The following is a 20,879-nucleotide window of genomic DNA, read 5'->3' as shown; positions in this document are numbered from 1 at the left end:
AAGAAGTGAGGAGGGGGGGGGGGGGGGGGGGGGGGAATGTAAGTGCCTGAAAGGCTGGGCCTTTCAATCTCTAATTGGTATCTGACCTAGTTTGAAAAAGATGTCATGTGTTTTGTGACTTTCCCTTTCTTTTCAACAAAGTGTTTTCTGTACTCAGTGCTTCTAAAAATTTGGTTGCTTACTTATTCAGACCAAGGTTTAGGAGAATGATTCATGAATTGCCTGTAGTTCTTCAGAAGTGACTGTTCCAAACTGGAAGTTACACTGTTAAAGCCTGTTCTGAATTCTGATATGCCACTTTTACAATCACAAATATCTATTTTTATAGTATGAAGGATGAAGAAGAACAGATGTGCCCCATTTGTTTGTTAGGCATGCTGGATGAAGAGAGCCTAACTGTGTGTGAAGATGGCTGCAGGAACAAATTACACCACCACTGCATGTCAATATGTACGTTGTCATCTTTGTCTTGTTCAAGTTCTGGTACCTCTAAATATGGAAAAGTATTATAACTTAGTGTGTTTTTGTTGGGTTTTTTTGTTTGTTTTAAAAGGAAAAAAAACCAGAAACCTGCTCTTAAGTGATGACTCATAGCTCTTTGTCAGAGTTTGGTATCATTCAGGTACTATTGATATGCCTTATTTTATCAGTTATTCACAAATCAAGTTTGCAATTTGATGCTTTGAGAAAAAAGTTAACTGCAGGGCTAGAGGTTTGAGCCTCTCTTACCTAAGTGAAAAGATTATGTCCAATTCAAGCAAGGTTAGGAACAGACTTTTAGCCCCCTGTGACTTGTGCATGAAAGTCATCTGGTATCAGCTAGTGAATTATGGAGTATGCTTACATAGCACATTAAATAAAGTATGTAAATTATTACAGTTTGCTTTAACAAATAAAATCCCATCTCCCATATTTTAATGCTTTTGAAAAAGTATTGCCTATGATTGAAGTACAAAAGGAACTGCAGTTCAGTTCATAACTTTTAATATTAGTTGTGCTACACTGAAGCACTTCTGCATGCAAAAAAATGTTTAAATGCCCATATTTATCAGGCTGCTGCAAATGGCTCAGTTCAGAAGCGTTTGTCCTGAAACTAACATTCTTCAGTAAGACTTAGAAATAGTAATGCCATCTTCTGGTTTTATACACTGTAAAACTGAAGTACGTATCATCCTGTTCCTGTGTTCCAGGGGCAGAAGAATGCAGAAGAAACAGAGAGCCACTTATCTGTCCTCTTTGTAGATCTAAATGGAGATCTCATGATTTCTATAGGTAAGGATTCAGTCTGTGTATAAGAAACTGTCTGTTTCTGGATCCTTAGTTGATGTTCCTAAATATGCTGAAGTGTTTACTTTAGGAAATGTTTCATTTGTTAATCCATGTTGTTTGTTGTCATCTGCAGTCATGAATTGCCAAGCCCTGTGGATTCTTCTGTTCTGCGTGTGGTTCAGCAACAAACTCAGCAGCAATCTACAGCTGGATCACAGAGAAGAACCCAAGATAGCAATTTTAACCTTACTCATTATGGGGTCCAACAGATCCCTTCTGCCTATAAAGATTTAGCTGAGCCATGGATTCAGGTAATTTTACTTTGTAAAAGAAGCTTCAAGGGTAAAAACTGATTTTGAACTGTTCTTCTAGATTTGTCAGGTCAACAGTTCAAAAATCTATTCTGAATCCCATCAGCTTTTTGATTGATTCTAACTGGAAAGAATTATGTTTAACTTGCATCTGAAGAGAAGGTTTTCCAGTCCTGTTTTAACTGGGGTTTCAGTTTTGGACTTCACCTCAGGCCTTGTGTTAAAGGTCCATGTAATAAAATGTAGTATTCTTAACTCTAGTTTTGGTTGTGCAAGCATCACATAAATACAGTTGGCACTTACTGTTACCCGAGTTGTGTTGCAGGAGCCAAATGACCTAAGGAACCTGTAGTGTCTAGAGGTGGGTTCAGTGGAGCAGGGGTCACGCAGTTAAAAGTGGGAGAACTTATATTACCTGTATTTCTGCTGTAATTTTTTGCCTGGTATAGCTGGACCTTGGTTTCAGGGTTGCTTATATCAATGTCTAGAAATAAACTCCATACTGAATAATTAAAATTCAAAGTGAATGAAACCATCCACAAATTCATCCTCCCACTTCTCTTAACAGGGTTTTTGGAGACCCAATGACTTATCGTTTATGATGTTTCATTTCTATCACAGAATCTTTTTTTAAGACACTGTACCTTCTGACACATTTTTGCTGTCAGACTTGTAAGGTGATTTTTCACCAGAAACATTTCTTTGCTCTTTTTGATTTTTCTTCTTAGGTACTTAAGTTGCAGTATTATTCAGTTTAACTTCTGTAACATTGCTTTTTCCTTGGTAGGTATTTGGAATGGAGTTAGTTGGCTGCTTGTTTTCTCGGAACTGGAATATACGAGAGATGGCACTTAGACGTCTTTCCCATGATGTTAGTGGTGCTCTATTACTAGCTAATGGTGAAAGCACTGGAAATTCTGGAAGTAGCAATGGAAACAACACAAGTGCTGGAGCTCTGGGAGCAGCTAGTGGGTCATCTCAGACCAGTATCTCAGGAGACGTGGTGGTGGAATCCTGCTGCAGTGTGCTGTCCATGGTCTGTGCCGACCCTGTCTACAAAGTGTATGTTGCTGCTTTAGTAAGTAGTTGTTTACTCATTGTATTCTAGTAATTTCATAGTTACTTCATTTTTGAAGGGGAGGGAAAGGGAGGAGATACGTGAAGTCAGGAATCCTAGTAATTGTTGTTGAGCACCACTGATGGCTTAACTTTTAACCATCATCTGAAAGCAGGATGAACAAAATCCTTGGCAAGAGTGGAATGGCATGGCTCTGCTGGCCAAATATAAGGAAATGCTTGCTACAGTGCTACGTATTAACACTATTTCTATGACTAGGTTCTTTCCAATCTCAAAGAATACATGACTAATTCTAACAGTGATATGTAGTAAGCTGTTTATTCTTTGAACATTTCACTGATGCTTTGAATGCGATTTATGTAAAACTATTTACAACTCTCTAAAAAAAAAAAATTTTAAACGTGTAGCTAATTCGATTTTGTATGTATTGCTTTCTTCCTTTCTCTTAGAAAACTTTAAGAGCCATGCTGGTATATACTCCCTGTCATACTTTAGCAGAGAGGGCTAAACTACAGCGACTTCTCAAGCCAGTTGTAGAGACGATATTAGTTAAATGTGCAGATGCCAACAGGTATGGTGTCTCATGAATTTCAGATTTATTTTGGATTGTTACTAAAATGTCTTGAAGCTTCATTTGTTGCTATCTATGTGGAACTAGGAGACAGTTTATAGTTGGTAGTGAAATGTGTGGATCATAAGTATAAATTTATTATGTTTTTTTTAAAGTCTAATTGCTACCAGCAAACTTGAAAGCTTGAAAGATGTGGGTTTTGAAGGCACTTGATTGTATTTTTCCAACTTTTAGAGATCTTAAATGATACTTTGCTTTTACAAGGCCTTTTTCCCCCCCCTCTTAAAATAAAGGAGCACGTTAGGTGCAGTCATCAACTATCCCCTCCATCTCAGTTGATATTGCTTTAGTCTAATTCTCAGGACTCACCTTTAAGCAGTCAGCAAGTACCAATCATGTATGTTTCCTACTTCAATAAAAGCTGTTGTACATCTGTACATGAGGTGTTAATGTAACACTTCTACTTTTTATTTCACAGTGTGATGTTAGGAGATGGCTATTCTGAGTGAATTCCCTTGGCATTTCTGGCTTGAGTAGGCCTTTTCTTCCCATCCCAAGCTACCCTGTTTGTTCTGCTAGACCAACCATTTCTTCACCTGTACTGTAAATTTGATGCAGAAGTCCACCAGCTTATTTTTTGTCTCTTTAGGTTTAGTTCCTAAGCAGCATTTCTTCTGAAACTGCAGCTAGAGATGCCTCAGCAATAGTCTAGCAATATAATATCTAAATTTAAAGGAACAAGTGAAATAGAACTGCTCCTTGTGTTGCTGAATTCCTGGATTTGGCCTGTTGTTGCAAGAGGATGAAGTCCTATTTGGGGTTTTCTTTATTTCTTAGTGATAGACATGACACTTCTGGAAGTATCCTTGTAAAACATGTCACAACTATTGGTAGCTTACAGATAGAGGATTATAGAAATGTATTGGAATATAGTGATATGAAATTTTCCACACACAATTCCAAGCTAATGATTATTGAAATATAATGATTAGAATGTTTTTCCTTGAAAGCATCTGCTAAAAGAGTTATTTTTTGGTTTTAATTTCCTATAGTCGAACAAGTCAACTTTCAGTCTCAACGCTATTGGAGATGTGTAAAGGCCAAGCAGGCGAGCTGGCAGTTGGGAGAGAAATACTTAAATCTGGTAATAATAGCTCTTCATATATAATTGAATTATAATTACAAACAAATATACTGAAGTATTTTAAATTTAATACAGGATTTATCCGATATTAGCATGGCAAAGGGAACAGTATTTCTCTTAGCAATTTGGGAGGGGGGTAATTTGGGCACGCAATGTGTATTCCTGTATGATACATTTCCGATCTTTATTTAGATCAGAATTTAGATGGTGGACATACCTAATCCTTATTTTATCAATTTTTTTATAGGGTCCATTGGTATTGGTGGTGTTGATTATGTCTTAAATTGTATTCTCGGAACCCAAACTGAATCTAGCAACTGGCAAGCACTACTGGGGCGACTTTGTCTAATAGACAGACTTCTGTTGGAATTTCCTGGTGAATTTTATCCTCACATTATCTGTGGAGATGTTTCACAGGCTGATACCATAGTAGACAGGTACTTGCTTACACTTTGTGACTATTACTGTTTGTAGTTGAAAGTGGTGTTGGTGATTTCTTAAAAAAAAATAGTTGTTCTAATTCTGGTAAACAAGTAGTATATATTTATATGCAAAAGTGTGCTTGCTTTATGGAGTAAATGGTTGCCTTTTTAAAAAACTTTTGACCTGTGAATCAATTTTGAAGCACCAGTGCAGCAATAAGTGTCCTTTCTACTGCAGAACTGACAGCTAAATACATTGTCTTGAAATGGCTTTCTTGGCACTAGTTACCTAGAGTATCTCAGTGTATAAAACATCTCTTTTTTTTTTTTTAGGTATAAGAAACTTCTCTCCCTCTTAACTTTCGCCTTGCAGTCAATTGACAATTCCCACTCAATGGTTGGTAAACTATCGCGGAGAGTATTTTTGAGCGCAGCAAGAATGGTGGCAAGAGTGCCCCATGTTTTTGTAAAGCTGTTAGAAATGTTGAGTGTGACAAGCTCAACTCATTATGCAAGGATGCGTCGACGTCTGATGGCAATAGCAGATGAAATGGAAATTGCAGAAGCCATCCAGCTAGGCATGGAAGAAATGCACTCTGGGGAATGTCAACATGAAGACTTTTTGCAGCTACCTGTACCAGATAACTCTCCAGAAGCTACAGAAAGTAATACTCCTAACAATACTGTCCAGTTATCAGGGAAAAGTGGGAAAGGTTTAAGTGACAAAAAACTGAGTGCCAGTCCAGAGGACATTTCTGAGACACTGGCTGGCCTTGCTGTGGGTCTTCCTGTTTCATCAGTAACCACTGAGCAACCAAAGCCAGCCATTCAAACAAAAGGAAAACCCCACAGTCAGTGTTTGAACTCTTCTCCCTCATCCAGTCATTCCCAGTCACTATTCCCAACGCTTCTGTCTCCTTCAAGCCCATCTGTACCAGCTGGAACTGTAACAGATGTCTCTAAACTCAGACCTCAGGGATTTGTTCCCTGCAAAATTCCCTCACCTTCTCCTCAAACACAGCGGAAACTTTCTCTGCAGTTTCAAAGAAACTGTTCTGAAAATAAAGAACCAGAGAAACTTTCTCCAGTTTTTACCCAAGCCAGGCCATTGCCATCCAGTCACATACACAGGCCAAAGCCATCACGACCCACCCCCAGTGATGTGAACAAGCAGGGAGAAACCTTAAAAAACAGTATGACACTTGACCTGAATGATATTTCGCAGTGTGATGGCAACAGTAGTAGTAGTAGCAGTGCAGTTATACCAAGTGAAGAGACAGTGTTCACACCAGTAGATGAAAAATGCCGATTGGATGTTAATGCAGAGCTCAATTCCAGTATTGAGGACCTACTGGAGGCCTCTATGCCAACAAGTGATGGCACAGTTACATTCAAGTCTGAAGTTGCAGTTCTTTCTCCTGAGCGGGCAGAAAATGATGATACTTACAAAGATGATGTAAATCATAATCAAAAATGCAAGGAAAAGATGGAAGCTGAAGAGGAGGAAGCTTTGGCTATCGCTATGGCAATGTCAGCATCTCAAGATGCCCTGCCAATAATTCCCCAGCTACAGGTTGAAAATGGTGAAGATATCATAATCATTCAGCAGGATGTAAGTATACATATGAGAATTTAGCATAAGTCTCAATTGAGGTTCACTGAATTTATAAAGCAGTGCTGTTACATTTCCAAAATTATATAAAACGTAAAGATACCCAATACCCTCTCATAGGACTTGGAGTATAAACAGTCTGCCAGTTGAGGGTGCTGAGAGAATCCTTCCATGGTTATTAACAAGCTTAGAGAAGGTATTTCGAAGAAAAACATCATGTCATGTACCAACTTTTAAAATGGCAAAGAAGGAAGTGTAAAAGTGGGGAAATCAGGAAATGAGGACAGAGGTTTTAAGCAGGAGTAGAACTGTACTGAGTCTGACTTTGAAGGCAATTGTACAAAACCAAACTAGTTTCTGAAAGAAAAGGCAGAGTTGTAAGAGATCTTGTTGTCAGCACATCTTGAGAGAGATGTGAGATACTTCAGAAGTCAGAAGAAAGATGCTTGTTTGCAAGTAGACAAAAGCACAAGAAATAAGAATAGAGAAAGGAGTATTTTCTTTGTGGTCCTTTGCATGAGGTAACAACATGTGAAGCATAAAATGGGAGAAATAAATTAAGTAGAAAATAACAGGATTTTGGTCATGTTTACTATAGGTGCTAACTAAAACCTTAATTAGATGTGAGATCAGGAATAGAAAAAAAGGCTTGCTCCTGTTTGTGTCCTTAAATTTTGCCTTTCACCTTCAGCTGGTAACATAGAGGAGGCTCTCTGTTCTTGCATACAGTAGGAGTATGTGGATTATGGAATACACTGGTGTTCTGGTCTCAGCTGAAACGTGTATAACATACAGTACAAAGAACTGTAAGGGAGAGGACAAGCATATAAGCTTGGATATTTCATAACCTTCCAGAAAGTCTACATTTTAGATGCATGCTAGTAAACATGGAATTGATTTGGAATTCAATTTGCAGACACCAGAAACCCTGCCTGGACATACCAAAGCAAAACACCATTATAGAGAAGATGCAGAATGGCTTAAAGGTCAGCAAATTGGTCTTGGAGCTTTCTCTTCCTGTTATCAAGCTCAAGATGTAGGAACAGGGACATTAATGGCTGTAAAACAGGTAAATACTTCAAATACTTCACTTTCTTGAATATATTGTGCTTGTTCTTCAGTATTTCTTTGGAGTATTAAATATAAAAGCTCTCTGTCCTCACAGACTTCTTGTATTCCTTGCTTCCTCTGCTCCCTGTCATGTGTTCTCACATAATACATAATAAAAAGTCTATATGTGCGTGGTATTAACATAACATTTTCAGGTTTTTTTCACTTCTTAAAATGAAAAAAAACCCTAACCTGTAATTTTTTTTTATATGCCCATTTTCTTTCATAGTTCTTCACATGCATTTTTACTTTTATCACGTTCATAAAACAGTGACAGTTAGGAATGGAGCCCAGATCTCTTGATTCCAACTTACTGCCCTCTTTGCAAGGTAGCTGTTAAAAGTAGTTTCCCCTTACTTGTCAAGACTTTTTTTCCTAAAACAGTTTAAGTGGAGGAAATGTAGTTTAATGCTTGTTTCCTCTGATCCAACAGCCAGCTTTGAGCCAAGTATTTTTAATATTTAACTTAACAGATACAGAAGTATGACTGAGAAAACACGCTCAAATGCACATGCTTCACTCAAGATTTTTGAAGGTTCTAGATGTGAGTAAATCTTTCAGGCTTTAGGTGCCCTAGGTCTGGATCAGTGATACCAATATAGAAAGAATCTTAGTCCCCACATTTTCTTATTAATTCTAGAATGAATTTATACCTATGGAATTGAGCAATTTCAAAACATTTCATCAGGGAAAGAATACCTGTCATCAGCTGTTCCTCCTCTGAAACTGTCTTCCTTGTGAAGGAGTAGGACTGTCCATGTAGTCCTTGAGGCTCCTCCTGGAGAGATGATACTGATGATTCTGATGCTCAGGGGAAATTCTCTGCAGCATACCATTATTTGAGATTTACTATGGGTCAGAGCTGGGGTTGGTTCCAGTTCCACTACAGGACTTCTGATCTGCTTTCCCTGTCCCCCAACCCCCATCAAATTTCTGCGATAAGAGGTTTAGTTATGAAACAGATAGTACGGTTAAACTGGTAAAAATCTTACAAATAACAACACTGTCAGAATCCCATTTCAGGCCTTATCTTATTTTCTTCAACATCTGAAAAAGAAAAAAAAATAAAATCCTAGTTTAAGCAGGAGAGTGAAGAGGGGAGTTTCCCCACTCCATACTGGGAGAGATTTTTTGTTGGTATTTCCCCAGAAGATCACTCTTAATTTTCTATGACTGTCTAACAGGGAGGTATGTTCTCAGCTGAAGGGGCTTGAGATACAAGAATACTTGCTATTTCCAGATGGTGAAAAGGGATGGAAAACCATCCATTCTTGTTACTGTACTAAAAGGGGGGGTTATGGCACTGGTAATTATGTAAGTCTGAATAACATATTACAAAACAGGTGACATATGTCAGGAACACATCATCCGAGCAAGAAGAGGTAGTTGAAGCACTGAGAGAAGAAATAAGGATGATGAGTCATCTGAACCATCCTAACATTATTCGAATGTTGGGTGCTACATGTGAGAAGAGCAACTATAACCTCTTTATTGAATGGATGGCAGGTAAACAATTACTATGCCAAAGAAAATTGAAGTATCAGTTGTGTCTTGAACTATGTAGTTTCATACTGCATTTTGCATCACTTCAGTTTGCAAATTTGTGTTTTCATTCCTGTTGGTAACCAGTATAAAGGTCTACTTACAGAACAGTTTAAGTGGTCGTATTCTTACTGGTGCATTCTTTTTTTTTTTTTATTTGGAATTTTCCATACCTAATCTGTCATACAGTTAAAGCAGTTGGAAGCCCTGAATAAAAATTCCTACTACTTTTTCCTCAATTTCTGAATCTAATCAAGGAATTAGAAACTTGAGACAGGCACTTCACTTGGAAATACATCACACTGTTGCATTTTCAGTGTACCTGTGTAACTTTAAGTTATTATTAAAAATAACTTTGCTAGAAAGTTTGGAATACCTGTCACTTGTTTTTGTCCCAAGCATTTTCATAAAAGCTGTGCGAGGTGACGTGCAAAGGCATTTAAGAACTTAAAGTAAATGTCTAATAGTAGGTAGTAAGCAGCATACTTCAGGAAAAACATGTTCAAATCCTAAATGTGTTGAGTGGTAATTTAGTAACAAATAGTGAAATCTTTTCATTATTCTATACAGCAGGGACAAGAAAGTCTATATCCTTTTTTTTAAGAAGGAGCTTTATTAATTTTATGAATGGGATTATATGTTTTTGCCATCCAGTTATCAAGACTAGATTTGATGTTTTATACATTCTTATTTCTTATAAAAGAAAGCATTGCACCTTAACTTACGTTCTTTGGCAGAAACTGCTTAGCAATACCAGAGTCCTAAGAAGCAAAGCCCAAGTATGTTATTACAAGCAGTAGTGTAGAAAATATTTTCTCAAAACTAAGGGTGTTTTAACTTTATTTAACTATAATTTTTCTGAAACAATATTATTTAGGTAATGAAATGTCAGGAATTGTCTTTACCTCATTCAAGCCCAAGTTATATTAGAGTACTTTGAAAGGCACAACGGAAATCCAAAATCTTGAGGATCTATATACCAGTTGTGGAAAACAGAGGAAGACACTGCTTTTCCTTGCTTGTCTACTTGCTTCTATATATTGGTACTTGGATGGTAACAAAAGTAAATTGAAATCCTCAGAGGGAACGCTTACTGAAGGCTGCATGTATCTTTTGCCCCAAAGCAAGCTAGTGTTCTGCTGCTTAAATGTTAATGTGAAATGTGGATAAATATGTGTATTTTTTTTCAGCAACAGTACTTTGTACACTAAGGTATTTGTACATTCTTTTAAGGAAGTATAAAATTATGAGGAAGCATGAAGAGAATGTCTTTAATGTGTACAGTCCCAGGTAGAAAGTAATTAAGTAACCAAGTATATTACTTTTTGCCTATGAAACTTTTTAATGTTGGGGGGGGGGGTGGATCTAGTTATAAATTAGGAATACCAATACCAAGTTCCAATTTTAGGAGGCAGTGCTGCATTCTGCTAATACAAAATATAAGCGTTGATAAAATACATTTTTTATCTTCTAGGGGGTTCAGTTGCTCATTTGTTAAGTAAATATGGAGCCTTCAAAGAATCAGTTATTATTAATTACACAGAACAACTATTACGTGGCCTTTCTTACCTCCATGAGAATCAGATAATCCATAGAGATGTTAAAGGTGAGAATTACGTAGAATGTCTTTTAAAAAGGAATGTTTAGAAAGCAGCATCTATTTTGGCTTGAGACCTATTGCTTCTCTTGAATACCATCTCAAGAGTGGTATTTCTATTGGGTTTGTCTGATAATTCTTAAGAACTTTTAATTACTGAAATTAATCAGAATGTTCATATCCAGTGCTTGGGGATGTTTGCTACCTATACCAATAGTTTAGAAAAAATGTTTTTCTCAATTGGTTCAAATAAAATATGAAGTTGCCATATAGCTTTAAAGATTGCTAGTTAAATTAATGTAAATGTTTACACTGAAATGATAGTAAAATCTGTAAACAAGCCAAGATAAAGAGGTCAGGTTTCTAATGTATAGGAATATTGTGATGAGTTTTCTTCTTTCATCCTAGTTGAACATAAATACAGTGGTACTGTGTTTGAGCAAAATGTGGACTTCATTGGGAAATACCAGTCTTAATAAACTTTTCCCTTTAATGTCACTATAGCTGTCCATGAACTGGAGAGATATCCAGATAAGTAGCAATATAGCAACTGCAAATATTTGTCTTTAATATTTCTTCTTAAAATAGGAGAACTTTCATTTGCCCTGTAAAGGGTTTAAATTTCACAGGGAGCTGCAGGCAATGAAAACCTCCAGGGTTTTAGGTCACCATTTTCTTTCATTATTCCATCTCCAGGCATTGTTCCAGAATCCTGTGTTTGCCCTACTTTGAAAGTTTGATTGCTTCTCTGTATCTCTCGGACAGCCTCAAGCTGTGTGCAGTATCATTCAGGCATAACAGAAAAGTGACATTATTAGACTTCGTCCGTGATTTTTAGATTTCTGTTATACTGGGGGTGGGGAACATCAACCTATTTATAGTTTCGAAATGGAGTGAGGAAGAGTGTCTGATCATCCTTTTGCCTTTAATAGCCAACTAGCAGTAATTTTATTATGCTGTTGACAGGTGCCAATTTGCTAATTGACAGCACAGGTCATAGATTAAGAATTGCTGATTTTGGAGCTGCAGCCAGGTTGGCATCAAAAGGAACTGGTGCTGGGGAGTTTCAGGGACAGTTGTTGGGAACTATTGCATTTATGGCACCGGAGGTAAGAAACCCATTTTGGAAGTTACTTCAAAAAGTTTGTTTGAGCTCTTTAAGTTAATTCATACAGCCAAAACCCAGAAAATTGCTGTAAATGCTTCAAATATGTTTTAAATGTACTTGTTCTAAAGAATAGGAATGATTCCAACATGATGATAATGACATTTCTTTCTCGTTGTCAGAGTTGGTTTAGGTAGTTTGTTACATGTTTTATCTATCATAAGTATTGCTACTAAGGCCCAAATGACCATTTGGTCCAAAGCTGCTATTGCAAGGTACCTTGCTTTGCCCCTTGATCAGGCATTTTATTTACTAGCTCTCTACAGCTGTATAAATCTTATGGCATTTACACCACTGATCACTCTCTTAACCTGAAATGTTAATCAGAATGCATTTGGTTGATGATATTTTTTGCATCTAAATTACTTAGAATTAAGAGACTTTGAAGTGGATAACCTGAGCTTTGGTCTGTCTGTCTCTTCAGGTCCTGAGAGGTCAGCAATATGGTAGGAGCTGTGATGTGTGGAGCGTTGGCTGTGTTGTTATAGAAATGGCTTGTGCTAAACCTCCCTGGAATGCAGAGAAACACTCCAATCATCTTGCTCTGATATTTAAGGTGAGGTGCTTTGTTGCTACCAATATGCTACAAAAGACGCTGACTAATTTCATATACAGCAATGTGAATTTTAGAAAAGTATACAAGTAGTAAGGATTGTTGCAATAGCTCTTCTTTATATTGGAGCTGTTAGTACAAAATCAATACTGCTATCAACATAATTATACTTGCTTGTTAAAAAAACCCAAACAGCTACCAACACAATAATATGCAGAAAAAGCTCTTTTGTAAGATATAGATACTTAGTGTAACAGGCAAAAAAAATGTGGGAATACTGTTGATCTTGATTCTAGGCAGAAGGCTGAGATATGAACTCTTTCTTACAATCCTGTAAAATACGGGAGCAAAAGAAGTTTTTCTGCCATAAAACATTTATGTGTGTATTCATATTTCAGAGTGGGGAATGTCCTTTGGTAAAAACCTGATGTTCCACATTCAGATTTTGCTGAAAGATATTTACCGTTATGCCATGCTATATATAAATATTGCCCCTCCCTTCTCTAGGTCACCCCTTTTGGCATTCATGTTTCTTACTAAAATCAATCAGGTATATTTAATTCTAAAAGTTTAGTTGAACTGTAGGCATGAATGAAGAAAATACTGCCACAAGTGAAGAAAGTTATTATTAGCATTTTCACTAGCATGAGTGAAGAAAGTGTTTCCACTAAACAGAACAGCAGTATTCAAATATGTTCTAATTAAGTACAAATCACTTGTGATAAGAGATGTAATTGTCTTGATTCTGTGTCTGTGAACCTGGTGGTGCTACTCTAGTGTTCTCAGTCACCTCACTTAACCTGATCTAGAGAAGATCAAAATTAATTTGGTGGGGATTGATCTGTGTCTATCTGAGAAAGATTGCCCTTTGGGGTGGTAGCAGAAATACAGCAAAGAAAATGCACGAGAGCATACCCAGCTTAATGTATCATAATGTAACATCACTCAGCTTAATATATCTCCATGTTGGCTTATGCCAGTTAACAGTGATGGCAACTAGTAGACTAAAGAATTCCCATATGTATGGCATAAGAGCTTTTCTTGTGGCCTGCTCAGCAGATGGTCACTGCAGAATCTTGCTGTAAGAAAAAAATTTAAAGAAAAGCGCAAGGAGAGAGGCAGACTGAAAGGCAATAGGTATAAGGGCAACTTAAGACCCATTTTATAACATGGAAGCAGTAATGTAATCTTTAAACTGCAGTAGGAAATATGCTAAGTGGAGAAAAGCTCATAAATATAACTCATGGCCTGAAAATGATCAACTTGTGGAAGGGTTTTGGGGTAGGAGAGGGGACTTAAGAATCACTGACTTCTAAAAAGTTATTTTCCCTTTGTTCAGATTGCTAGTGCAACTACTGCTCCATCAATACCTACACATCTGTCTCCTGGCTTGAAAGATGTGACTCTTCGATGTTTAGAACTTCAACCTCAGGACAGACCCCCATCAAGGGAGCTGCTGAAACACCCAGTCTTCCGTACTACATGGTAGCTACTTACGTATAAGGCTGATATACTGAAGAAGATGCTACTGAATATACCATAACTGTCTTGCAGTGCAGTTAAGCACAGCAAATTGTATTGTTCTGCTGGCCTTAATGATAGATACATCAAGGACTTAAGGCCAGTGGAGGACCCTACCTAAGTATGTGATTGACAAATCGAGATCTTTACCTAAGCTCAGTATGCAACATTTCACAATTTGTGCAGAGATTAGTAAACTGTGCCTTTTCAAACATCTGGCTCTATGTGAACACAAAAGCATTTTTCCTTAATCTGCATGATTATTTAGCAGATAAGTGATTTTTATTTTATTTGGAGCACTTTTTCAGCAATATTAGGAGCTGAGGGGCTCAGGATCTATTTTAATATAGCATTCACTGTTCCATTTCACATCGTGTAGATATAAGCAGAGGATTCTGCAATTAGTTTTCAGCACTGGTTAAAAGGAAGTTCTGTATCTGTCCATTTTAATTACATAAAGTTCTCTGAGTAAGAAATCCAAACATTGATGGATACTTTAAAAAAACATTTTGCCTTCCTTAAAGTAAGAGCAGGCAGTTGTGGTTCACTGCATTTACTGCTGGCCATGTAATTTCTTTTGAAATTAAAGGTTTTTTTCATTGTATTTTTAACTTTCAGGGAAAGGTGATCTTTTAAAATAGTCTTTAGAAAAAGATGCAATAAGTGTCATGGAACATCTTGCTGACATAAGAGTTTTAAAAACAGATTTGCTGGAAATCTGGAAAAAAAAATGCTATCTTCAACAAAGCAGTGTTGAAGGCTCTGATAGTATAGGTTATTTAAAAAAACAAAACAGAAAAAACAAGATTGTTCTGCAAAGAACAACTTAGTCTGAATCATGCTAAAAGTTGGTGAGCCTTCTTTTCTTATAGCAGTTTCTTCTGGGAAATTGTGTAGAGAAGTTTCATGTCAATGGCCCCAAATCCAGCTGCCATTAAAGTTTATGGGAGACTTCATCCTTATACTTCAGTGGGAGCAGGTGCCAACTATGAGCAAATCTCATTTTTTGTGTAACAAAACTGAGGTCACATTCTCTACTGATAATAACTTTCACGTGCTGTTTTCCTTCTGCCATACATCATCTATTTACTGTAGCCATTAGTGATAATTTAATTTGAAAATGCTAAAAATATTACCATAAGAAAGGTATTTATTTTAACAAGAAACAAACTTGGACTTGAAAAGCAAGATAAAGTATAATGTGAAGTAAAGCTTCACCTGTAGTGCAAAACTTGTGTTTTTTAGCAGGTGTGTTTTTTTTTAAAACAGGTTTTTAAATTTATTTTAAAGGCAGGTTATTAGATTCTGATGCATGTAATTCTGAAGGAAAATGGCAGCTTTTCTTTTGCTTTTTTAAGAGGGGATCTTTTTAAATCAAATATTGATTGTGTTTAATCTATTTTGAAAAAAATACTGTTCATGTTTTAACTCTTCAGAAGCCAGTTGGATTGTTGGACTGAAATAGAATTGGTTATTTTCAAAGACTCAGGACAAACTAAATAAGCTATAGTACATTAAAAATGTACAATACAAATTGGAAGTAAAACATCTTAAAGATAAGTTTACAGGAATGATAGTGCTCATACTAATAAAAAAAAGCAGTGTCATTAGTTGTGAATGTGTTTCTTTTGGAAATTTTACATTCCTTTGTTTTGGAAGACTGGCAGACTTTGAAGAGTTAAAAAAATAATACCGAAATGTGAAGTTTGGTAGCTCTAACTGTTTTGTACTTGACTTTTTTTTTTTTTTACCCCTTTAGAATTTCTCGTTCTAGTAAGATTGTTTCCAAGTCTTTCTTATGTGCAAGCTTTAAAGGATGCACTCTTGCCAATTCATGTACTGGAAGATCAGTTGTCAGATTAATACTGTTACTGGTGGAAATGCAAACTGTATAAACTGATGAACCTCAGCTAATCAGTATTACTTTGTAGATCACCATGCCTACCACATTTCAAACTTAAACTGCCTCTAGGTGTCCAAATGCGTGCGTTTGCGTTTCCCTCAGCTTGCTGGTAATTGTGGTGTTTTTAAAATGCAGATGTGATGTAATATTCTTATTTTCTTTGGATCAAAGCTGGACTGAAAATTGTATTGTGTAATTATTTTTTTTGTGTTCTTAATGTTATTTGGTACTTAAGTTGTAAATAACGTCTACTGCTGTTTATTCCAGTTTCTACTACCTCAGGTGTCCTATAGAGTTTCTTCTACCAAAGTTCACTTTCACAATGAAATTATATTTGCTATGTGACTGATTCCTAAGACTTCCAGGGCTTAAGGGCTAACTTCTATTAGCACCTTGCTGTGCAAGCAAATTTTACAGAAATCTCTGGGTTAAGAAATTTGGCTTCATTGTATCCTTTGTTATTTTAAATATATCAAGATATTTTAATTAAAAGTTTTTACCCCATTGAACCAATTTTATATAGTATAATTTGTACCTATTTTGGTGGTTTTTGTCTTTATAGTAAATAAAAGTTTTTGAACAAATTTTGTCCTTTGCTTATTGTAGTGTGAACACGTTCAGTTTACTGATGTAATATTTTTTTAGACTTCACTGTTTCTACATGATTTCATATGCAACACTCAATATATCAAGACTTAGTTTCTAATATTAAAGGACACATATGAATGAGTATTGGCTGATACATGTATATCTTAAGTGTATCAATAAAGAATGCTTAGATAAAGGGCAACAACAAACACTAAATTTTTCTTAATCAATAAAGGAGGAAATTCTCTCACAACAACAATTTATCTGTCAACCTCACTTGCTTATGCCCTCAGATCAAACATTAAATGTCTAAATTTTGCAGTACTGCAAATGTAACTATTAATTACCAAGCCAGGTGAGCTGATTTGGTTAGATCAGTTCTGGAGGCACAGAGGTGTACCTTGGAAGTTAATCTGCTATTTTTTCAGTGAAATGATTCTGTTGCTTGTGATTAAAGTAGCAAACATAAGCCTTTCCTTATTCAGGCAATCTGAATACGTATTGCAAAGATAGGGCTTGTTTCAGTTGCTTGTCTTTCTCCTGATTTTTTTAAATTTTAAAAATTAATCTATTTTTTGATAGTTGAAAATTAAGTTCAAGTGTTCTGTAGCCTTTTTTGTGACTACTAAATTCTACATTTTGAAGGATCATTCTCTTTATAGTCTCCATTACTTATGTGAGTTTCTGCAAATAGAGACAAACATCAATTCACCAGCAAAAATTGGCAGCAGAAATCTTCAGATAAATTCTAATATCTGATTTTTAAACAGAGAAAAATGTACTACCTGAAATGTCAAGAAGTAAAATATATGACAGGGATTAAATAAAAGATAAATTGAGTCTAATGTATCTTCTTTATTTGATTTACTATAGAACTTTGTATTGCTTTGCATGGTAAGGTTTTGGTAGCAGAGGAGCTACAGGGGTGGCTTCTGTGAGAAGCAGCTCAAACCTTCCCCTAAGTCCAACAGAGCCAATGCCAGCCGGCTCCAAGATGGACCTGCTGCTGGCCAAGGCCGCGACAATCAGTGATAGTGGTAGTGCCTCTGTGATAACATATTTAAGAAGGGAAAAAAGTTGCTGCACAACAGAAACTGCAGCTGGAGAGAGGAGTGAGAACATGTGAGAGAAACAACCCTGCAGACCCCCAGGTCAGTGAAGAAGGAGGGGGAGGAGGTGCTCCAGGCGCCGGAGCAGAGATTCCCCTGCAGCCCGTGGGGAAGACCGTGGTGAGGCAGGCTGTCCCCCTGCAGCCCAGGGAGGTCCACAGTGGAGCAGATATCCACCTGCAGCCCGTGGAGGACCCCACGCCGGAGCAGGTGGATGCCCGAAGGAGGCTGTGACCCCGTGGGAACCCCGCACTGGAGCAGGCTCCTGGCAGGACCTGCGGCCCTGTGGAGAGAGGAGCCCACACTGGAGCAGGTTTTCTGGCAGGACTTGTGACCCCGCGGAGGACCCACGCTGGAGCAGTGTGTGCCTGAGGGACTGCAGCCTGTGGAAGGGACCCATGCTTGAGCAGTTTGTGAAGAACTGCAGCCCGTGGGAAGGACCCACGTTGGAGAAGTTCACAGAGGACTGTCTCCTGTGGGAGGGACCCCATGCTGGAGCAGGGGAAGAGTGTGAGGAATCCTGCCCCTGAGGAGGATGAAGCAGCAGAGACGCTGTGCGATGAACTGACCCCAACCCCCATCCCCCGTCCCCCTGAGCCACAGAGGTAGAGAAAACTGGGAGTGGAGTTGTGCCCGGGAAGAAGGGAGGAGTGGGGGGAAGGTGTTTTAAGATTTGGTTTTATGTCTTATTACCCCCTACTCTGATTTTGATTGGTAATAAATTAATTTTCCCCAAGTTGAGTCTGTTTTGCCTGTGATGGTAATTGGTTGGGTGATCTCTCCCTGTCCTTATCTCAACCCACGAGCCTTTTGTTATATTTTCTCTCCCCTGTCCAACTGAGGGGGGGAGTGATAGAGTGGCTTTTGTGGGCACCTGGCATCCAGCCAGGGCTAACCCACCACAAATGCCTGAATCTTACAGTACTGTGTGGTAATCACAACGTTGCAGTCTCCTTTTTAGGAACAAGAGATGGCAGAGATCACCTGACCCCAGCAGTTGGCAGAAAATGTCAAAGACACCTACTTACAGAATCAAACATCTTCATTTGCAAAGGGCATGTTCAGTTCTTTCACAGGCAAATAGTAAGCTATGCCTATTTTGGTTTTCTCTGATGGAAAAATGTTACATTCCATGTTCTCCATGACAGTCATAGATTGAAGTCTGACAGTGTTTCATCTTTGTGAGTTCTCATTGAAAGGTAATGATTGCTTCCAGACCATGCCGGAGCATCACGAGTATCATGTATTTCACCTTCATCATCTGAGTGGGCAACTTACATGTGTGGCTGTTCTGACCTGACTCTGCCCACCTCCCAAGACACTGTATTTCCCTTACTAACTTTCCTCTCATTGCTTAGTCTTCCTTGCTGACCTGAATCATGAATGTAACAGTCTTGCTTTTAAGACCCACAATATGCATACACTGTGGCAAAGGTGCCTGTTGTTTTCTCATTGTGGCACACAGCTGCTGAAATCCAGAATTTAAGCTGTGAATTGAGACCCTTCTTCCCTGACATTACCGAGAAAGTCCAGAAGATGGCAGGAAAGCGTTTTGAGGCAGCCACTGTGCCATTTACTTTTACTTCCCTCAGTTATTTCTGTTTGCAATGTATCATCACTCAGTTCCTGTTCTTGAAAAGATGTTGAAGGCCAACAACACAATTAAAGTGAATATGAAGTAAATCAAGAGGCCATTTATAAACATTTGCAAGGCTCTGAGACAGGAAATTAGTTCTGCTTGTTTCATTGTTTTGGTGGGGCTGCCTCTCAAAATCCCAAACCCTTGGCTGAAGTTTAGGCCCAGATACAGGACTGTAAGCCTTGACAGTGGTTTGAGGTTTGATTTCTCTGTTCACCCCAAAACCAATTCTCAAACACTAGCTCCATACGATTATTTTTTAACTAGTTTCCTCAGAAAGTAAGATACATGCTGTCATGTTCTGTCCTTTTTTCCCCAATTACTTTTGACTTCATTGGCAGATTTTAACTAAAACTGCAGGGTAAGGAGCAGCATCCAAAGATAAGTTTTATGAAAGTAGGTACCCAAGCAGAGAAGGGAGAACAGCAGCCAAGGAGATACCATAACCCTTATCTTAATGTATCTTAACTTAATGATTTGTAAAGAATGATTTGGGGACCTTTGTTAATTTTTGAAGCTCAATTGCTGAGCGATTGTTTTCTTCACTAGATTTGTTTATTTTACAGACAACCTATGGTAGAATGTGGCACCAAAAGAGATTATGTCCCCACCCCATGAGCACTCTAGTTGTAAATGCTCATGATTTGCAATATATCCGTTCTGTCTGGCTTGTTAGGTTTGCAGTAAATGCTGCAGACTGCTTCACACCAGTAAGCGGGCTGCACCTTTCAAGATGCATTTGCTTATGATGCTACAAAGCACAACTCGTGTCTCCTTGTCGCCAGGGCCAAATACTAGTCAAAAGTGCGGACAGAAATGTAACAGGTTTCAGCTCTGGGCTACTGATCCGCTTCTTTTATGATCATCTGAGGCACTAACAGTCTTCAGCATCACTAGAGGCAGGCGCATGATGATTTTGGAAAGGTGATCTGATAGTGCTGGGATTGCTCCTGGATGTAGAATTGTCAAGGAGATGTGTTTCAACTGCTGCTTCTAGATCATTTTTAAATCTCCTTTTGGTATCATCTTGCCTTTTTTGATTGTTTAATAAAACACGGGAGGGGCCTGCAACGTTATTTAGATATAGGGAGGTGTGCGTGTGTTCACCTACGTAAGTATGCCCCCACGGGACAAGAGTTTTCTTTTCCAGGGCCTGCAGCTCTGCCTTTTTTGGTGCAAACACACCATGCCGTTACAGTACCTACGGTTAACCAGCTCTCCCTATGCCGCCAGCTGCTGCGGAACAGGGAGTCCCAGCCCCACCGGAGCCCGATCTCATCAGCCAGCAGCCCTACACATTTGCATTAAAAGGCTTCCCGCTCCGCCTGCTCCCCCTGGCCGCGTGGAAGCCGGTCCCCCCGGCCCACCCACCCCAGCCTCGCCGGGCATCCTGCCCCGGGGAGGGTGCCAAGATGGCGCCTCAGCCGCCCCGTCAGCCTGAGGAAGCCCCCTCGGGTCAGTCCGTTCCGAGGGCGGGCTGACTTGGGCTTTGTTTTACTTTGTTTACCTGGATAGGCTCTTTCCGCTACCTGTGTCAACCGCAATTTTAAAAATTAACTTTTAAAGAATGAATTTAAGAAAAAGTAAATGTTGAAAAATTTGGCTTGCCATCACGCCTCCGCGGGTGCTCAGCGCGCAGCCACGTGACAGTAAGTTGGCATCGGCTCCCTAAAAACGCACGTCACTCACGCTCCTCGCCGATGTCCGAGCTCACGGGTGGGCGCCCGCTGGCCGCCGCACGCGCC

General features: G+C 38.5%; 2 protein-coding genes across 2 annotated transcripts in view; both read left to right on the top strand.

Annotated features, from left to right (window-relative positions):
- Window positions 1-14,626, top strand: part of MAP3K1 (mitogen-activated protein kinase kinase kinase 1, E3 ubiquitin protein ligase) — a 23,182-nt gene extending 8,556 nt beyond the window's left edge. Inside the window, exons 6-19 of the mRNA XM_010580566.1 lie at window positions 329-450; window positions 1,191-1,272; window positions 1,403-1,580; window positions 2,368-2,658; window positions 3,108-3,229; window positions 4,282-4,373; window positions 4,621-4,810; window positions 5,129-6,407; window positions 7,324-7,476; window positions 8,861-9,023; window positions 10,534-10,665; window positions 11,623-11,765; window positions 12,246-12,377; window positions 13,714-14,626. Of these exons, the coding sequence (XP_010578868.1) occupies window positions 329-450; window positions 1,191-1,272; window positions 1,403-1,580; window positions 2,368-2,658; window positions 3,108-3,229; window positions 4,282-4,373; window positions 4,621-4,810; window positions 5,129-6,407; window positions 7,324-7,476; window positions 8,861-9,023; window positions 10,534-10,665; window positions 11,623-11,765; window positions 12,246-12,377; window positions 13,714-13,863 (3,229 nt within the window). The 3' untranslated portion in view covers window positions 13,864-14,626. The remainder of the gene's footprint in view (window positions 1-328; window positions 451-1,190; window positions 1,273-1,402; window positions 1,581-2,367; window positions 2,659-3,107; window positions 3,230-4,281; window positions 4,374-4,620; window positions 4,811-5,128; window positions 6,408-7,323; window positions 7,477-8,860; window positions 9,024-10,533; window positions 10,666-11,622; window positions 11,766-12,245; window positions 12,378-13,713) is intronic.
- Window positions 14,627-20,357: 5,731 nt separating this feature from the next.
- Window positions 20,358-20,879, top strand: part of SETD9 (SET domain containing 9) — a 10,589-nt gene continuing 10,067 nt past the window's right edge. Inside the window, exon 1 of the mRNA XM_010580592.1 lies at window positions 20,358-20,593. Coding sequence (XP_010578894.1) covers window positions 20,358-20,593 — 236 coding nt within the window. The remainder of the gene's footprint in view (window positions 20,594-20,879) is intronic.

The sequence above is a fragment of the Haliaeetus leucocephalus genome, unplaced genomic scaffold (assembly GCF_000737465.1).
Source record: "Haliaeetus leucocephalus isolate CR32 unplaced genomic scaffold, Haliaeetus_leucocephalus-4.0 Scaffold722, whole genome shotgun sequence".
Lineage (NCBI taxonomy): Eukaryota > Metazoa > Chordata > Aves > Accipitriformes > Accipitridae > Haliaeetus > Haliaeetus leucocephalus.
This window is presented reverse-complemented; position numbering and strand designations above follow the sequence as displayed.